The sequence below is a fragment of the Neofelis nebulosa genome, chromosome 10, assembly GCF_028018385.1.
Source record: "Neofelis nebulosa isolate mNeoNeb1 chromosome 10, mNeoNeb1.pri, whole genome shotgun sequence".
In the NCBI taxonomy this organism is placed as follows: Eukaryota; Metazoa; Chordata; class Mammalia; order Carnivora; family Felidae; genus Neofelis; species Neofelis nebulosa.
Window position 1 is genome coordinate 40,262,449 of NC_080791.1, and position 13,516 is coordinate 40,275,964.

The 13,516-nt window shown below is 39.0% G+C and overlaps 1 protein-coding gene across 1 annotated transcript in view; it reads left to right on the top strand.

The window, feature by feature from the left end:
• Positions 1-2,301: 2,301 nt before the first annotated feature.
• Positions 2,302-13,516, top strand: part of SLC36A4 (solute carrier family 36 member 4) — a 50,955-nt gene continuing 39,740 nt past the window's right edge. Inside the window, exon 1 of the mRNA XM_058687499.1 lies at positions 2,302-2,481. Within this exon, the coding sequence (XP_058543482.1) occupies positions 2,430-2,481 (52 nt within the window). The 5' untranslated portion in view covers positions 2,302-2,429. The remainder of the gene's footprint in view (positions 2,482-13,516) is intronic.

Sequence of the window (13,516 nt, forward strand, 5' to 3'; positions counted from 1 at the left end):
TACACCCCTGGCACATGGAAATTGCTCCATAAATGTGTTTGGATACATTAACTATTTCATTTTTTTATTAACTTTTTTTAATGTTTATTTATTTTTGAGAGAGTACAAGCCAGGGAGGGGTAGAGAGAGTGGGAGACACAGAATCCAAAGCAGGTTCCAGGCTCTGAGCTGTCAGCACAGAGCCCGATGTGGGGCTCGAACTCATGAACTGCGAGATCATGACCTGAGCCGAAGTCGGATGCTCAACCGACTCAGCCACCCACGCGCCCCTTAACTATTTCTAAATATTTTCTTTCATGTATCTATGAGGCTCTAGTCCACAACTTGCCACACCTAGTCCTACATGAGTACTACACACAGGGCCCTCTGCCAGGCCCTGCTGAGAAAAAGACACAAAGATATAGCTTCTCCCCAGCAGGGGTTCACAGCATAGCATGAGACTCAAGCAATTATAATATAAGGGGAGAAGACTTACAACAGAGATATAAACAAAGTTCCATGGTTACAAAGGAGGAAATAATTGGGATATAATCCAGGAAGTTCAAAACAGGAAAGAAAGGAATTGCCAGGGTTGCCATTCAAATGGTTACATTCTTTATGTCTTTATCCTGATACAGTTTTTCCCCATAATCTCTTCCAAATTATAAGGCCTGGAGCAGAAGTGACAGCAAGTATCTCCTCAAGTAATGGTATGTGAAAACCATAATTCTCTCAAATCTTATTATCATCCCTATCATTTGGCTTATCTCCACATCACTTTGCAAAGATACTGAGTCTGGCTGCCTGCCTCAGCCCAGGCTTCTCCAAAGAAGCCCAGGCCTGTATCACAGGTCAAGCCTTTTTTCTTTCCGCACTGCCAGATCTGCTTTCCTGATGCTGAGATTAGAGGACAATGGCTTTGATCCCTTTTAACACTCAAAGACTAATGTTCCTCTTTCACAACACTGCCCCAAGTATTCTCATTACAATGGATGGTTTTCTGGGCAATCACCAGTCTGATGCCTATTTTCTCTCCCACTGATTTCTAACCTAGTGCTCCATCAATGCAGATGAGAGACTATTCCTCTAGCTATGACCTAGAATGGAATTCTTCTCTCTCTCCCTTCCCATACATCTTTGTTACTTGTCAGGGACATTTCAAATCAAACCTTTCTTTGGGGTTTGCAGGCGTATGTGTGTGAGTGATTGGGGGTAGATATGTAGTAAAATAAATGGTTTTGGCAAACTGTCATTTTCACTAGTAAAACCTACAAAGGATGCAACAGGAGGAGAGATATAGATATTATGTAGCTGTGTACTTTTATAACCTCAGAATTAAAAATATTTAACACCACCACCGTGTAGCTATAACAGTGGTCCTAGAACCTAGACACCCCTCAGAAAAAGGCTTTCCTAAAAAGACCACACTGAAATGGAGAAGACCAAAAGTGTCTAGTGTCCTGAATTTAAAGAAAGATGAAGTGAAAGATAATGAAAGCGATTTCAAAATTAAAATATTTTCCTTTCAAACCAAAAGCTGGCTTCATCTATTGATTGATCAAATATTAATTGGTACGCACCTGAGAGGTCAGCTTTGTATACTGGTGGAGAGCCCCAACTCTGACTGCAGATAGAATTCTATCTTTGCCATTTATTAGTTTCCTGTCCTTGTACAAGTTACTTAGCTTTGTGGGCCTTAGTTCCCTCATCAGTAAAACGGATATAAACATTAGAATTATCTCACAGGATTGTCATCAGAATTATGAATAGTGCTTAAGAGTGTCTGACACATCAGTACAATTATTCTTAACCTTAATTTTCTTTCAGCCGTGAGATTAACGCCAAATATTTTTGGAGGGCACTGAAAAATCCTTAAAGTGAAACTATTGACTAAATTAAATCCTAAGATTGAGTGCATCCTGAATCTCTAAACAGGGGCATAGGAAGACGGATAACCAAGGAATAAGTCAGAACTCCAGCATGGAGAGGGGACAATCCCCTCCTACTCTGCATTCTCTCTGGTGCCTTACAGAATGCTGAAGCTTTGCAAATTAGATGGGCCCTTCAAATTTAAGTTCGTGGTCACCTTTTAAGTCCTCCAGGGAACTACAGGCCTGGGTCCCCGCCAGCTCTGAGCTCCCATGCCAGTGACCTCCAAACCGCCCCTTGTGTCCCGTTATACCGCCCTCTTCCGCCCGGTCTCCGCTCCCTCGCGTCTTCCCCCGCCAGCGCCGCTCGCCCGCACCGCGGGGCGAGCCCCAGGACGGCCCCTCGCGCGCCAGCACCGCGGCGGGCCGGGCAGCGTCACTGCGCATGCTCCCCGCCGCGCGGGTGGGGTCCTGGGGGCCGGGAGGCGGGCGCTGGGCGTGGGTCGCGCTCGGCCGGGAAGGCCTCCGCCTGTCTCCGGCCACGCAGCGGCGGGGGAGCGGCGTCCTGGAGACCCCCGAGAGATGGAAGCGGCGGCGCCGGCGGCGGCCGAGGCGGCGGGGCGCGAGGAGCTCGGTGGGTGCTGCGTGCCGGCGGGGGCGGAGGCCGCGTGCCCTCGGGATGCGCCCGGGCTCCGGGCCGGCGCTCGGCCTCGGCCGGGGAGGCGGGAGCTGGCGCCGGGCCGCGGCTGCCGTTCATCCGCACGCGCGTGGCCCTGGAGAGTCGCGGGTGGCTTTCCTGGAATGGTCGGGGGCTCTTGGGGTCATGGGTCTGGCACGGGTATGAATTGAAAACCCGGCAGAGCAAACCTCCGTGGAACGTGGGATGAGCTGAGGCTCGGGGAGGTGACTGACCCCGGGATGGCACCGGCGCAGGAACGGGTTGTCTGACCGGAGAGCTGGGCCGGCGAAAAGCCCGGCCTACCAAGGGCGTCAAATGGGCGTGCGTGTGTGGGTATATGTGTTGTGTGTGTGTGTGTGTGTGTGTGTGTGTGTGTGTGTGTGTGTGTGTGTGCGCGTGTGCGCGCGCGCGTTGGGGGTGGGCTGCGTTGTATAAACACGTCAATGGCAAGCGAGAGCCTGCGCGGTGAATCTCCGCGTTTCCCCCAGCGATGCTTTAAGGCTTTGCGATCGCAGCAGCCCCGTTCTGAGTCCTTGGTGAATCCTTAATTTACCGGGTGCCACCGAGGAGTGGCGAGCACGCCAAGTTCACCTAACTGGACAGGAGAGACCTGTAGCCAGCTGGATTGCCAAAGTTTGTTTTCCTGTTTTCCTCTGGTCTCTTATCTCCTTGGCGACAGGGCAAGTACAACACTGTTTATGGTTTCCTGCTGTCACAAGGAAAACAAAAGCAAGGGTCGGGGTAGTCTTGTCATTGTTTCCTGTAGTTGTACGAATTATATTTAGGAATAGTTTTAATTCGATGCTGAATGATTTTTTTTTTTTTTAAGTTGAGCTTTAAAGAAACACTTCATTATAGTAATTAATAGGTTGGTGTTCCTGTAATAATGGGCAGGGCACTTTGCAAGTGATTTCTTTCAAGTCCTAATAATGGTAGAAATAAACTTAGCATTTTATTGATTGTTTACTTTGTGTCAAGCCGTGTGCTAAGTGCTATACATACGCACTGTTTCCTTTAATCTTCAAGACAATTGGGTGAGGTAGATGCTATTACTATCCCCATTTTATAGATACAGTAATTTTAAGTTAATTAAAGGCATAACCCAGATACAAACTCAGTTTGTCTGTTTTAAATTCACTAATAACGCCTCTTAGGATGTGGGGAAATGGGCATTCTCATGCGTTGATGGTAAGAACAGTGTAATGTAATTATCGTTAAAAATGCACATATCCTTTGACCCAGCAATTTTACTTCTAGAAATATTTCCCAGAGAAATAAGTCATGTAACAAATACTTATGTCAGGAAATGTTCACTATGTTATTTATAGTTGAGAAAATCTGGTAACTATCTAAATGTCCAATTAAAGGAAATTGTTTGGGTAAATTGCGATATAGCCATATACTGAATAGGTCATTAAAAGTAATATGGGACGATGTTTGCCACATACATGTTTTAAATGTTTATTTATTTATTTTGAGAAAGAGAGGGTGTGTGTGTGTGCATGGAGGAGGGGCAGAGAGAGAGGAGAGAGAGAATCCCAAGCAAGCTCCGTACTCCCAGTGTGGACGTGGGGCTTGATCTCACTCTTCTTTTCTGAAATTCAGGAAAGAGATGGATATGTCCTTTCTAGAAGTATGGTTGTAGCCGTGGGCTTGGAGAGAAATGGTTACACTCTGGATATACTCGAAAGTATAAGCAGAATGATTTCCTAACAGATTAGATGAAGGTTGAGAGTGAAACAGGAAACAGGAATGACTCCAGGGATCTGAGTATTTGGAAGAATGAAATTGCCATCAACTCAGATGTTATGGTGGTTTTATAGAATGTCTCCAGATTCTTTGATGTTTGTCTCTTCAAGAGGAGGACTTAATTTCCTTCTCTTGGAGTGTGGATTGGATTTACTAACTTGCTTCCAACGGACAGATGATGGTGGAAGTGATAATATGTGACTTCAAAGCCAGGTCTGAAAAGGTATTGTGCCTTGCTCTCTTTCCTGGATCATTCACTTGGGGGGAAGCCAGTTGCCATGTTGTGAGGATACTCAAGCAGATGTTAAGTAGGTAGGCAATTAGATTTATGTCTAGACCTAGTGAGAGATCTGGTCTGGAGATATAAATTTGGAAGTCATTAGCATTTAGATGGTATTAAAAGCCATGGGACTGAAGGAGAACATACAGGAGTGACTGCATGTATTTGCACTCTAAAATGTTACGAGTGGTTGTTTCTGGCTAGTGAGGTAATTTTAATTTAAAAATATTGCTTATGTATATATTTTCTGATGTTCTACAATGACAAAATATTATTTTCTACAATGACCAGATTTTAAAAATTGGATGGCTATGTAAAAGGCACTGGTAGAGATGTTAAGACACAGATTTTCTTAAGGTATGTAAGTAGCCATTTGTACAGCTTAAGGTCTACATTTCATAGGCAATGGAGAACTCTGGAAGGTTTCTTGCTGTGCATATTTTCACCACTTCAGAAATGAATAAGACAGTTACTATTCCCATATTGCATAGATAGTAGTTTATAGATTTAGAGGACCACATTATGTTATATTAAAATAAGTTATTTCTATTTTTAGTTTGTCCATTGTCAAAATAAAAGTGATTTATTTTGCTATTATAAAAGTAATGCTAGTTTATTACTCTCTTCTTATTTATTTTCTACATTTTCCAGAGGAAGACAGTAAAAAGTACTCATGATCCCATTGGCCATCTCTATCCTTAACTTATTCCCCATTTTTGATATGTTTCCTTGCTTTCATTTTAAATTAACTTTTTAAAACATCATTGAATTCATACTGTGATTATCCAGCTTTTTCACACTCAGCATGATATACTTTTCCCTGTTTTACTCAGACTTCAAAACTATAATTTAATGTCAGTGTAATGCTTTATAAAGTGGAGGTCCTGTAGTTAATTTAGCAATTTCCTGATTGTTGCACATTTAGGTTGTTTCCAAATTTTCAACATAAATAATGTTTCATTCAACATCTTTGTGCAGAAATCCTTTTTTTCTATATACTGGCTTGTCAGAACTGGATTTACTAGGTGAAAGGATAAACATTTTTAAGGTTTCAAGATATATTGGTAAATTAATGTGATTTTCTTTAATTCTGACTACAACTAGAAATTTAGTTCGATTTTTAGGTTAAGAAATTGAGGTTGAAACAATTGTCTGGGCAGTATAAAAGATCATACAAGTACTGCCTAATTTAAGAATGTTCCGATTTTCTGCCCTATTCATGTATACATACGGTATGTTATGTATCGTGTATAATATTGAATGCAGCTGGTGTTTCTTATTCATATGGTTTTTCCACTTGTAAATAGAAATAACTGTGTTTAGGTAGTTTGCTATCCATTGCTTAGTAGTGTTTTATTTTATAAGGCATTGTTAACTCTTACCTAGAGTAATCACATAGCACTTTTTAGAACTGTCCAGTTCAGTACTTGGCCAAAAATTACAGCAGGACATTGGCAAATAATAGTAAATTATAATATAAATTGTAATTTTGTAACTTTTAATTATGTTGTTTGAGTGTTCTGATTTTATTCCATACCTTTCTTAACTTTGTTAAAGCGTTTACCGTGACCGTGTTAGGTTTTTAAGTACTTGTTTCTTCTGCTAGTCTCTATTTCCTTCTGGCCAGCATAACACATTTTGGCTACACACAGTTTGCACCTCATAAATGCTCAAAATTCTTAATTGTTGATAGTAAATTAATTAATAAATTTCTTGTCAGAAATTTACATTTAAAATCCTGTGCAGCATGATTTGCTTCTAATATATCATTGTGTAGGAAGGGGAGGAACACTAGTGTTTACTGACTACCTCTGTGCCAAGAACTAGGCTCTGTGCTTCATAAATGTTACCTCATTTCATTATCATAAAACCCCTGTGAGGGGGAAGTTACTGCTCTTATTTTACACATGAGAAGGTAGGCCCACAGGAACCCTGGTTAAAGTATAAATCAGATCAGGTCACTCCCCTGCACCAAACTCTGTTGCTGTGTTGTCCACTGTGATAGTCTGCAGCCGTACGTATATTTGAAATGTTGTTTGTCTAAATTAAAATATGATGTACGTGTAAAACGCACACTGGATTTCCAAGACTTAGTATGAAAAATAAAATGTAAAGTATCTTGTTAGTAATTTTTTTTGTTGATTACATTTTCAAATGATAGTATTTTGAATATATTGGCTTACATAAGATATATTATTAAAATTAATTTTGCCTGTTTCCTTTTTCAAAAATGTGAATACTAGAACATGTAAATTATGTTTGTGGCTCATGTTATATTTCTGTTGTACAACGCTGCTTTAGGTGACTTTCATGTCACTCAGGATGGTCTGCAAGGCTGTGTACCATCTGTTACCTCTGATCTCGCTTACTCCCCCCTTGCTCTGCCCTCTCTGCTCACTCTGGCCTCCTTCTCCTGAACACACCAGGCTGTCTACATCCTCAGAGCCTTTGTCTTTGCTGTTTCCACTGCCTAATTGCTCTTCCCCCAGATAACCACATTGTTCACCGCCCCCTCCTCCTTCAGTTCTTCTTTAAAACTCTACTTTCTCAGTGAGGCCAATTCGGCTGTCCTATCTAAAACCATAGACTGTCCCTCCCAATCCCTATTTTCCTTCTTAACATTTAACACTAGCATACTCTCTATTTTACTTATTTATCGTCTCTTTCCTTTACTAGAATTTGAGCTCCACGAGGGCAAGAATTTTTGTTAGTTTTAGTGATTGCTTAATTCCCAGCATCTAGTAATACCGACACATATTGGGTGTTAATATTTGTGAAACTGAATTAAAAAGGATTGCAACCTCTTTTATGAGCACATTCAATCAGAAGGCATTTTAATGTGTTCTTTAGATTCAGTAACTATCTTGTATCTTTCAAACTTCATACAAACAAATCATGATTCAAAATCATGGGGCGCCTGGGTGGCGCAGTCGGTTAAGCGTCCGACTTCAGCCAGGTCACGATCTCGCGGTCCGTGAGTTTGAGCCCCGCGTCAGGCTCTGGGCCGATGGCTCGGAGCCTGGAGCCTGTTTCCGATTCTGTGTCTCCCTCTCTCTGCCCCTCTCCCGCCCGTTCATGCTCTTTCTCTCTCTGTCCCAAAAATAAATAAAAAACATTAAAAAAAAAAAACAAAATCATGATAATGTAATCGGCCCTAAAACCTGACTGCTTCACCTACTCTTAGTTTACTTAGTTTAACAAATACATATTTCTTACTATGTAATGTTACCTGAATAATACAGGCTAAAACTGCAGAGAAGGTCTTAGGGAGTTATATTTTTAAGTGTAGCTTTTAAAAATACGTTTAAGCATATGGTTATTTAACTAATAATGTGTCATATTGCCTTAATGATAGATGAGAAACAATTTAGAAACGTGTACTTCTTAAATTGCTAACACTGTTAAGAATAATTTTATCTCATATAGTTTCAGATTTAAAAAAATAGCTCTTTTTAATCTCACTGTTATTTGAGAAGCTTCCTGAGATAATTAAATTTTTATTAAGGTTTTAAAGGTGAGGGTTCAGACAAATGGATTTAAAGCAAAGAAATATATATGAAAAGTTATTTTCACAGTAACTCATATTTAATGTTTCCTAGACCACATAAAATTGAGAAATAATGAATTTAAGAATGAGGGAAAAGTTTAAACTACAAGGCATTACAGTGTTAAACAAAATTAAATAAGACAGTTGCTATGCAGTATAAATTTGTTAAGACTAATTGTGAGCCCAACTAACTTTTAGTTGGGAATTTGACTGTACATTGTAATCCTATTTTAAAAACTTGATTCTGTGAATGATAGAACTAGTAGAGTACTTATAGATTATATTAACAACTCTAGATATTCAGGTTTAACTAAAAGATACTAAAATTAAGTGATCTGATGATGCCATTAAAAGTAAACTTACAAGTTGTGAGAAAACTTTTTTCTTCTGACTTTACATTGCTGCTATGATCTCTTGGGAGGTATGCTTCAAATAATAGATTGTTCAGTGTTTGAAATATTGGCAGTGATAACTGTCTTTATAGAGAACTTAAATAGTGTATTTAGTAATGCACAAAATGTATAGTACATCCTGTGGCAGAAAGAAATTAGTTCAAATAATGACAATTTGAATAGCTGAATGAATAAAAATGCAAATGAACTTAAGAGTCAGCAAGAGCAATGGAGTAAATTTTAGAATGAAAATATTAACACGTTTCTGTTTAAAGATAATGCAATGAATAATGATGATTGTTGTCAATTAAATTCATATATTGAAGTCCTAACCCTTTAGTACCACAGAATGTGACCTTACTTGCAATAGGATCTTGTAAATGTAATTAGTTAAGATAAAGGCCACACTGGAGTAGGGTGGTCCACTAATCCAATATGACTTGTATCCTTATAATAAGGGGAAATTAGGACACAGACATGCATACAGGGAAAATACCCTATGAACCTGAAGATAGCCATCTATAAGCCAAGGAGAACAGCCTGGAACAGATCCCTCTCTCCTAGCCCTCAGTAGGAACCAGCCATGCCAATACCTTGATTTCGGACTTCTAGCCTCCAGAATTGATAATAAATTTCTGTTTTTTTAAGCCACCCACTGTGTAGTACCTTGTTATAGCAACCCTAACAAACTAATACCGTGGTTTTACAAGATAAAGTGTTAATTTACTCTGTATAGAGTATAACAGAAAAGATATAGGATCTGTTCAAACAAAAGATGAACATAGTTTATAATATTAATAGATATCAGAGTAAAGTGATGTGGTAGGTATCCCAGCATTAGCTCTCTAATACTGAGAAACAATTTACTTAAATTTTCACGGTGCACAGGTTTAAGCTGAGCCACTTTTGATACTGAAGAACAAGAAACTAGGAAATCCTGCAAAATAGTCTGTGGAGAATGTCCTGAAGATTGAAGGGTTAGAAAAACTACCCAAAGGCAAAGTTAGGGAATTCCTATTATAGAAAATCCTCATTAATTTAGATTCCATGCATTTAGAATGTTTACTAATTCATTGATTTTATTTTACACATACTAGTAACATTATTAGAGGAGGAATATTTAAATTACTGAAGAGTAGGCTATTTTCGAGCACTTTCCAATATCTTTTTTTTTAATTATGTTATATAAACATTTACCATGAGATCTGCCCTCTTAACACATTTTTAAGTGTACAGTATAGTATTGTAGTCCATAGGCACAATGTTGCATGTCAGGTCTCTAGAACTTACTTACCTTGCATAACTGAAATTTCATGCATGTTGGTTAGCAACTCCCTGTTTTCCCCTCCACACTGGCTGGCAACTACCACTCTAGTCTTTGTTTCTATGAGTTCGGCTATTTTAAATTCCATAAATAGGTGGAATTGGGTGGTATTTGAACTGTGACTAGCCTATTTCATTTAGTATAATGTCTTCAAGGTTCATCCATGTTTTGCATATTAAAGAATTTCTTTTTTAAGGCTAAATAATATTCCATGGTGTGTATATATCCTATTTTCTTTATCCATTTCTCTGTCAGTGCATGTTGTTTCCACATGCTGGCTGTTGTGAGTAGCACTAACGTGAGCACAGGAGTATTAACATCTCTTCAAGCTCCTGATTTCAGTGCTTATGGGTAAATTCTCAGAAGTGGGACTGAGTCATATGGTACTTCCGTTTTTAATTTTTTGAGGAATCTCTGTACTGTTTTCCTTCACAACTATAACATTTTGCATTCCTACCAACTATGTAGAAGGATTCCAGTTTTGCCACATTCTCACCAATATTTGTTGCCTTTTTTTTTTTAAGTTTATTTTGAGAGAGAGAATGAGCATGAGCAGGGAGGGCAGAGGGGGAGGGAGAGAGAGAGAGAGAGAGAGAGAGAGAGAGAGAGAGAGGAAGAGAATCCCAATCAGGCTCCATGCTGTCAGCACAGAGCTGATGTGGAGGTCAGTCCAATGAAACATGATAATCATGACTTGAGCTGAAATCAAGAGTTGGACGCTTAACCTACTAAGCTATCCCGGTGCCCCACCTTTTTATTTGTTTTTATAATGACCACCCTAATAGGTGTAAAGTGACATTCATTGTGGTTTTAATTTTCATTTTTCTGATGATTAGTGACATTGAACATCTTTTCATGAATCCATTGGCCATTTGTGTATCATCTTTGTTCTGATCTTTAGCCGATTTACTAATCTGATCACTAGGTTTTTTGCTCTTGAGTTGTAGGAGTTTCTTATATATTGTGGAAATTAGCCCTTTATCAAATATATAGTTTGCAAAGTTGGCAAATATTCTTTCCCATTCTGTAGGTTGGCTTTTCACTATGTTGATTGTTTCTTTTCTTGTATAGAAGCTTTTTAGTTTGATGTAGGCCCTCTTGCCTATTTTTGCTTTTGTTGCCTGTGCTTCTGGTGTCATATCCATGAAATCATTGCCAAAACCAATGTCTGAGGCTTTTTCAAGTATTTAAGTCTTTAATATATTTTAAATTGATTTTTGTGTATAGATTGAGACAAAGATCCACTTTCCTTCTTGTGCATGTGTATATTCAGTTTTCCCACGACTATTTGTTGAAGAGATTTTCTCCATTGTGTATTCCTGGCACCATTGCCAAAGATCAGTTGACCATATATACATAGATTTATTTCTGGGTTCTCCATTTAGTTTCAGTGGTCTATAAGCCTAGCTTTATGCCAATATCATACTATTTTCATTACAAAAAATCCCCAATACCCAAAACAATCTTGAAAAAGAAGAACAAAGTGATCATACTTCCTGATTTCAAAATGTATTACAAAAATATATATTACAAAGCTAACACATCTTCCAGTATCTTAAAGTATAACTTTACTCTTACGAAAAACTGTTGTAATGAGTTCCATTTGGTACTGGGATAATGAAGGCTGCCTAAATCCTAATCTCTACATGTCCTCCCTTAAAAACCTGTTAATTCAAAAAGGAGCACACGTAAACCATTCATGAAGTTACTCTTTTAGCATTAGTAGGAGACCAAGATACCACAAACCTCAAATTTTCTATAAGCAGAAAAATAAACAGCAAAATTCAGAGTACCTGTTGCTGCTGCAAGCAGTGAAAGTGGGGAGGGTTCTTTAGAATCTCTGGAAAAGAGGAGAGGGGATTGGAGGTCTAGAAGTATAGTAACCTTGGCAAAACATTGCTTCTGGAGGAGAAGGAGATAAAAGGAGCAATCTAGATGTCCCTCTGATACCTGGAGGTGAAAAAAAAGAAGGAAGTAAGGGGCAGGGGGCAGGTAGGGGACTGAATATCCTTCAGAAATGAAAGAGAACCAGAAAGATACCAGTTGCTCCCTATAACCCCAGTCAGTGAACATCATCCATTACATAAATTGAACTTCATCCTGCTAACAGAAGGCACTACTTTCAAATTAGGATCCCTGTCCATGAAATGCCTAGCAGTAGGAAAAATCATAAATAAATAATAGAGTACAAGGTGTCCAAGGGAGAACATATTGAAATGAAAATTTAATAGAGTCATTGAATTTCAAAGAAGAATTTAAATGAGTTAAAGACATCAAAAGGGTCAAACAAAAAGTGGTTGAAATGGAAGACAGGCAAAGGAGATTTGACATATAATTGGAATCTCTAAAGAAGAAAAACAAAATATTTGAACTAAACAGATATTAATCCAAGAAAAGTGTCCAGAAATAAGAAAGCCAAAATCTACATAATCAAAAAAGCCCACCGTGTCCCTGGGAAAATTGACTCAAAATGCTTAAACTGAAGACATATCATAGTAAAACCATTAGATCTTAAAGGCAAAAATTCCTCAGGACCTCAAGCAAAAGGGACAAAGTATGTAATGGCTCAGAAAATTAGTTTGTCATCAGACTTCTCTAGAGTAGCCTATAAAGCAAGGCAAGAGTGGAGCAGCATTTTCAAGAAACTCAAAGATATAATGTGTAAGCCAGAGGTGTTCTGTCAAGCTGTCCTTCATAGCAAGGCTGTGGAAAAGCAGTTTAAAGCATGCTAGAACTTAGGAAATACTGTGTCCAGGAGCTCTTCCTAGAGAATGTAGTAGAGCAGTGGTTCTCAAAGTGTGGTTCCCAGACCAGAAACTTCAGAATTACCTGGGAACTTAGAAATGCATATTCTCAGACCCACCCCAGGCCTGCTGAATCAGAAGCTTTGGAGCGAGGTACATCAATTTGTGTTTTCTCAAGTCCTGCGGGTCATTGTGATACACAGTCCACAAAAGAATGAACTTCTTCCAGCCAAGGAATGATTGAGAACACTTTGGCAGAGGACAGACAGAAAGCATTTAATATTACCAATTGTATATATAAGTCTTTAAAGTATTGCACCAATATTAAACTGAGTTTAATAACTGTAATGTGAATATTCAAGAACGTCTTCTTGTTCCTAGAGAGTACATGCTAACTTTAGGGTAAGGGGCTTTGATATATGTAACCTGCTCTCAGATAGTTCATAAAAAGTGATAAACAAAAGGCAAACATGGCAAAATGTTAAAAATTGGTAAGTCTGGAAAGGGTACATAGGAGGGGTTTTTTTTTTTGGTACCATTCTTGCAAATTTAATGTAAGCTTTAAATTATTCCAAAATAAAAAAAACTTAAATTATATGACTGTCATTCCTAACTGAATTATTTATGTTACCCCAGTTCTCTGTTTCATAGGTTTATTGTGTTTATTTGAAGGAAGCAACTTTTCATTTCTTTTAACTATCCTATACTTCAGGGGCATCTGGGTGGCTCAAAGTGTCTGACTCTTGATTTCAGCTCAGGTCATAATCTCATGGTCTGTGAGTTCCAGCCCTGCGGCAGGCTCTGCGCTGACAGCACATGGAGCCTGCTTGGAATTCTCCCTCTCTCTCCCGCCTCTTCTGTGTGTGCATGTACATGCTCTCTTTCCCTCTCTCTCAGAATAAATAAACTTTATTTTAAAAATCTTGTTCTAGAGTTGTCATCCTCAGTCATGCT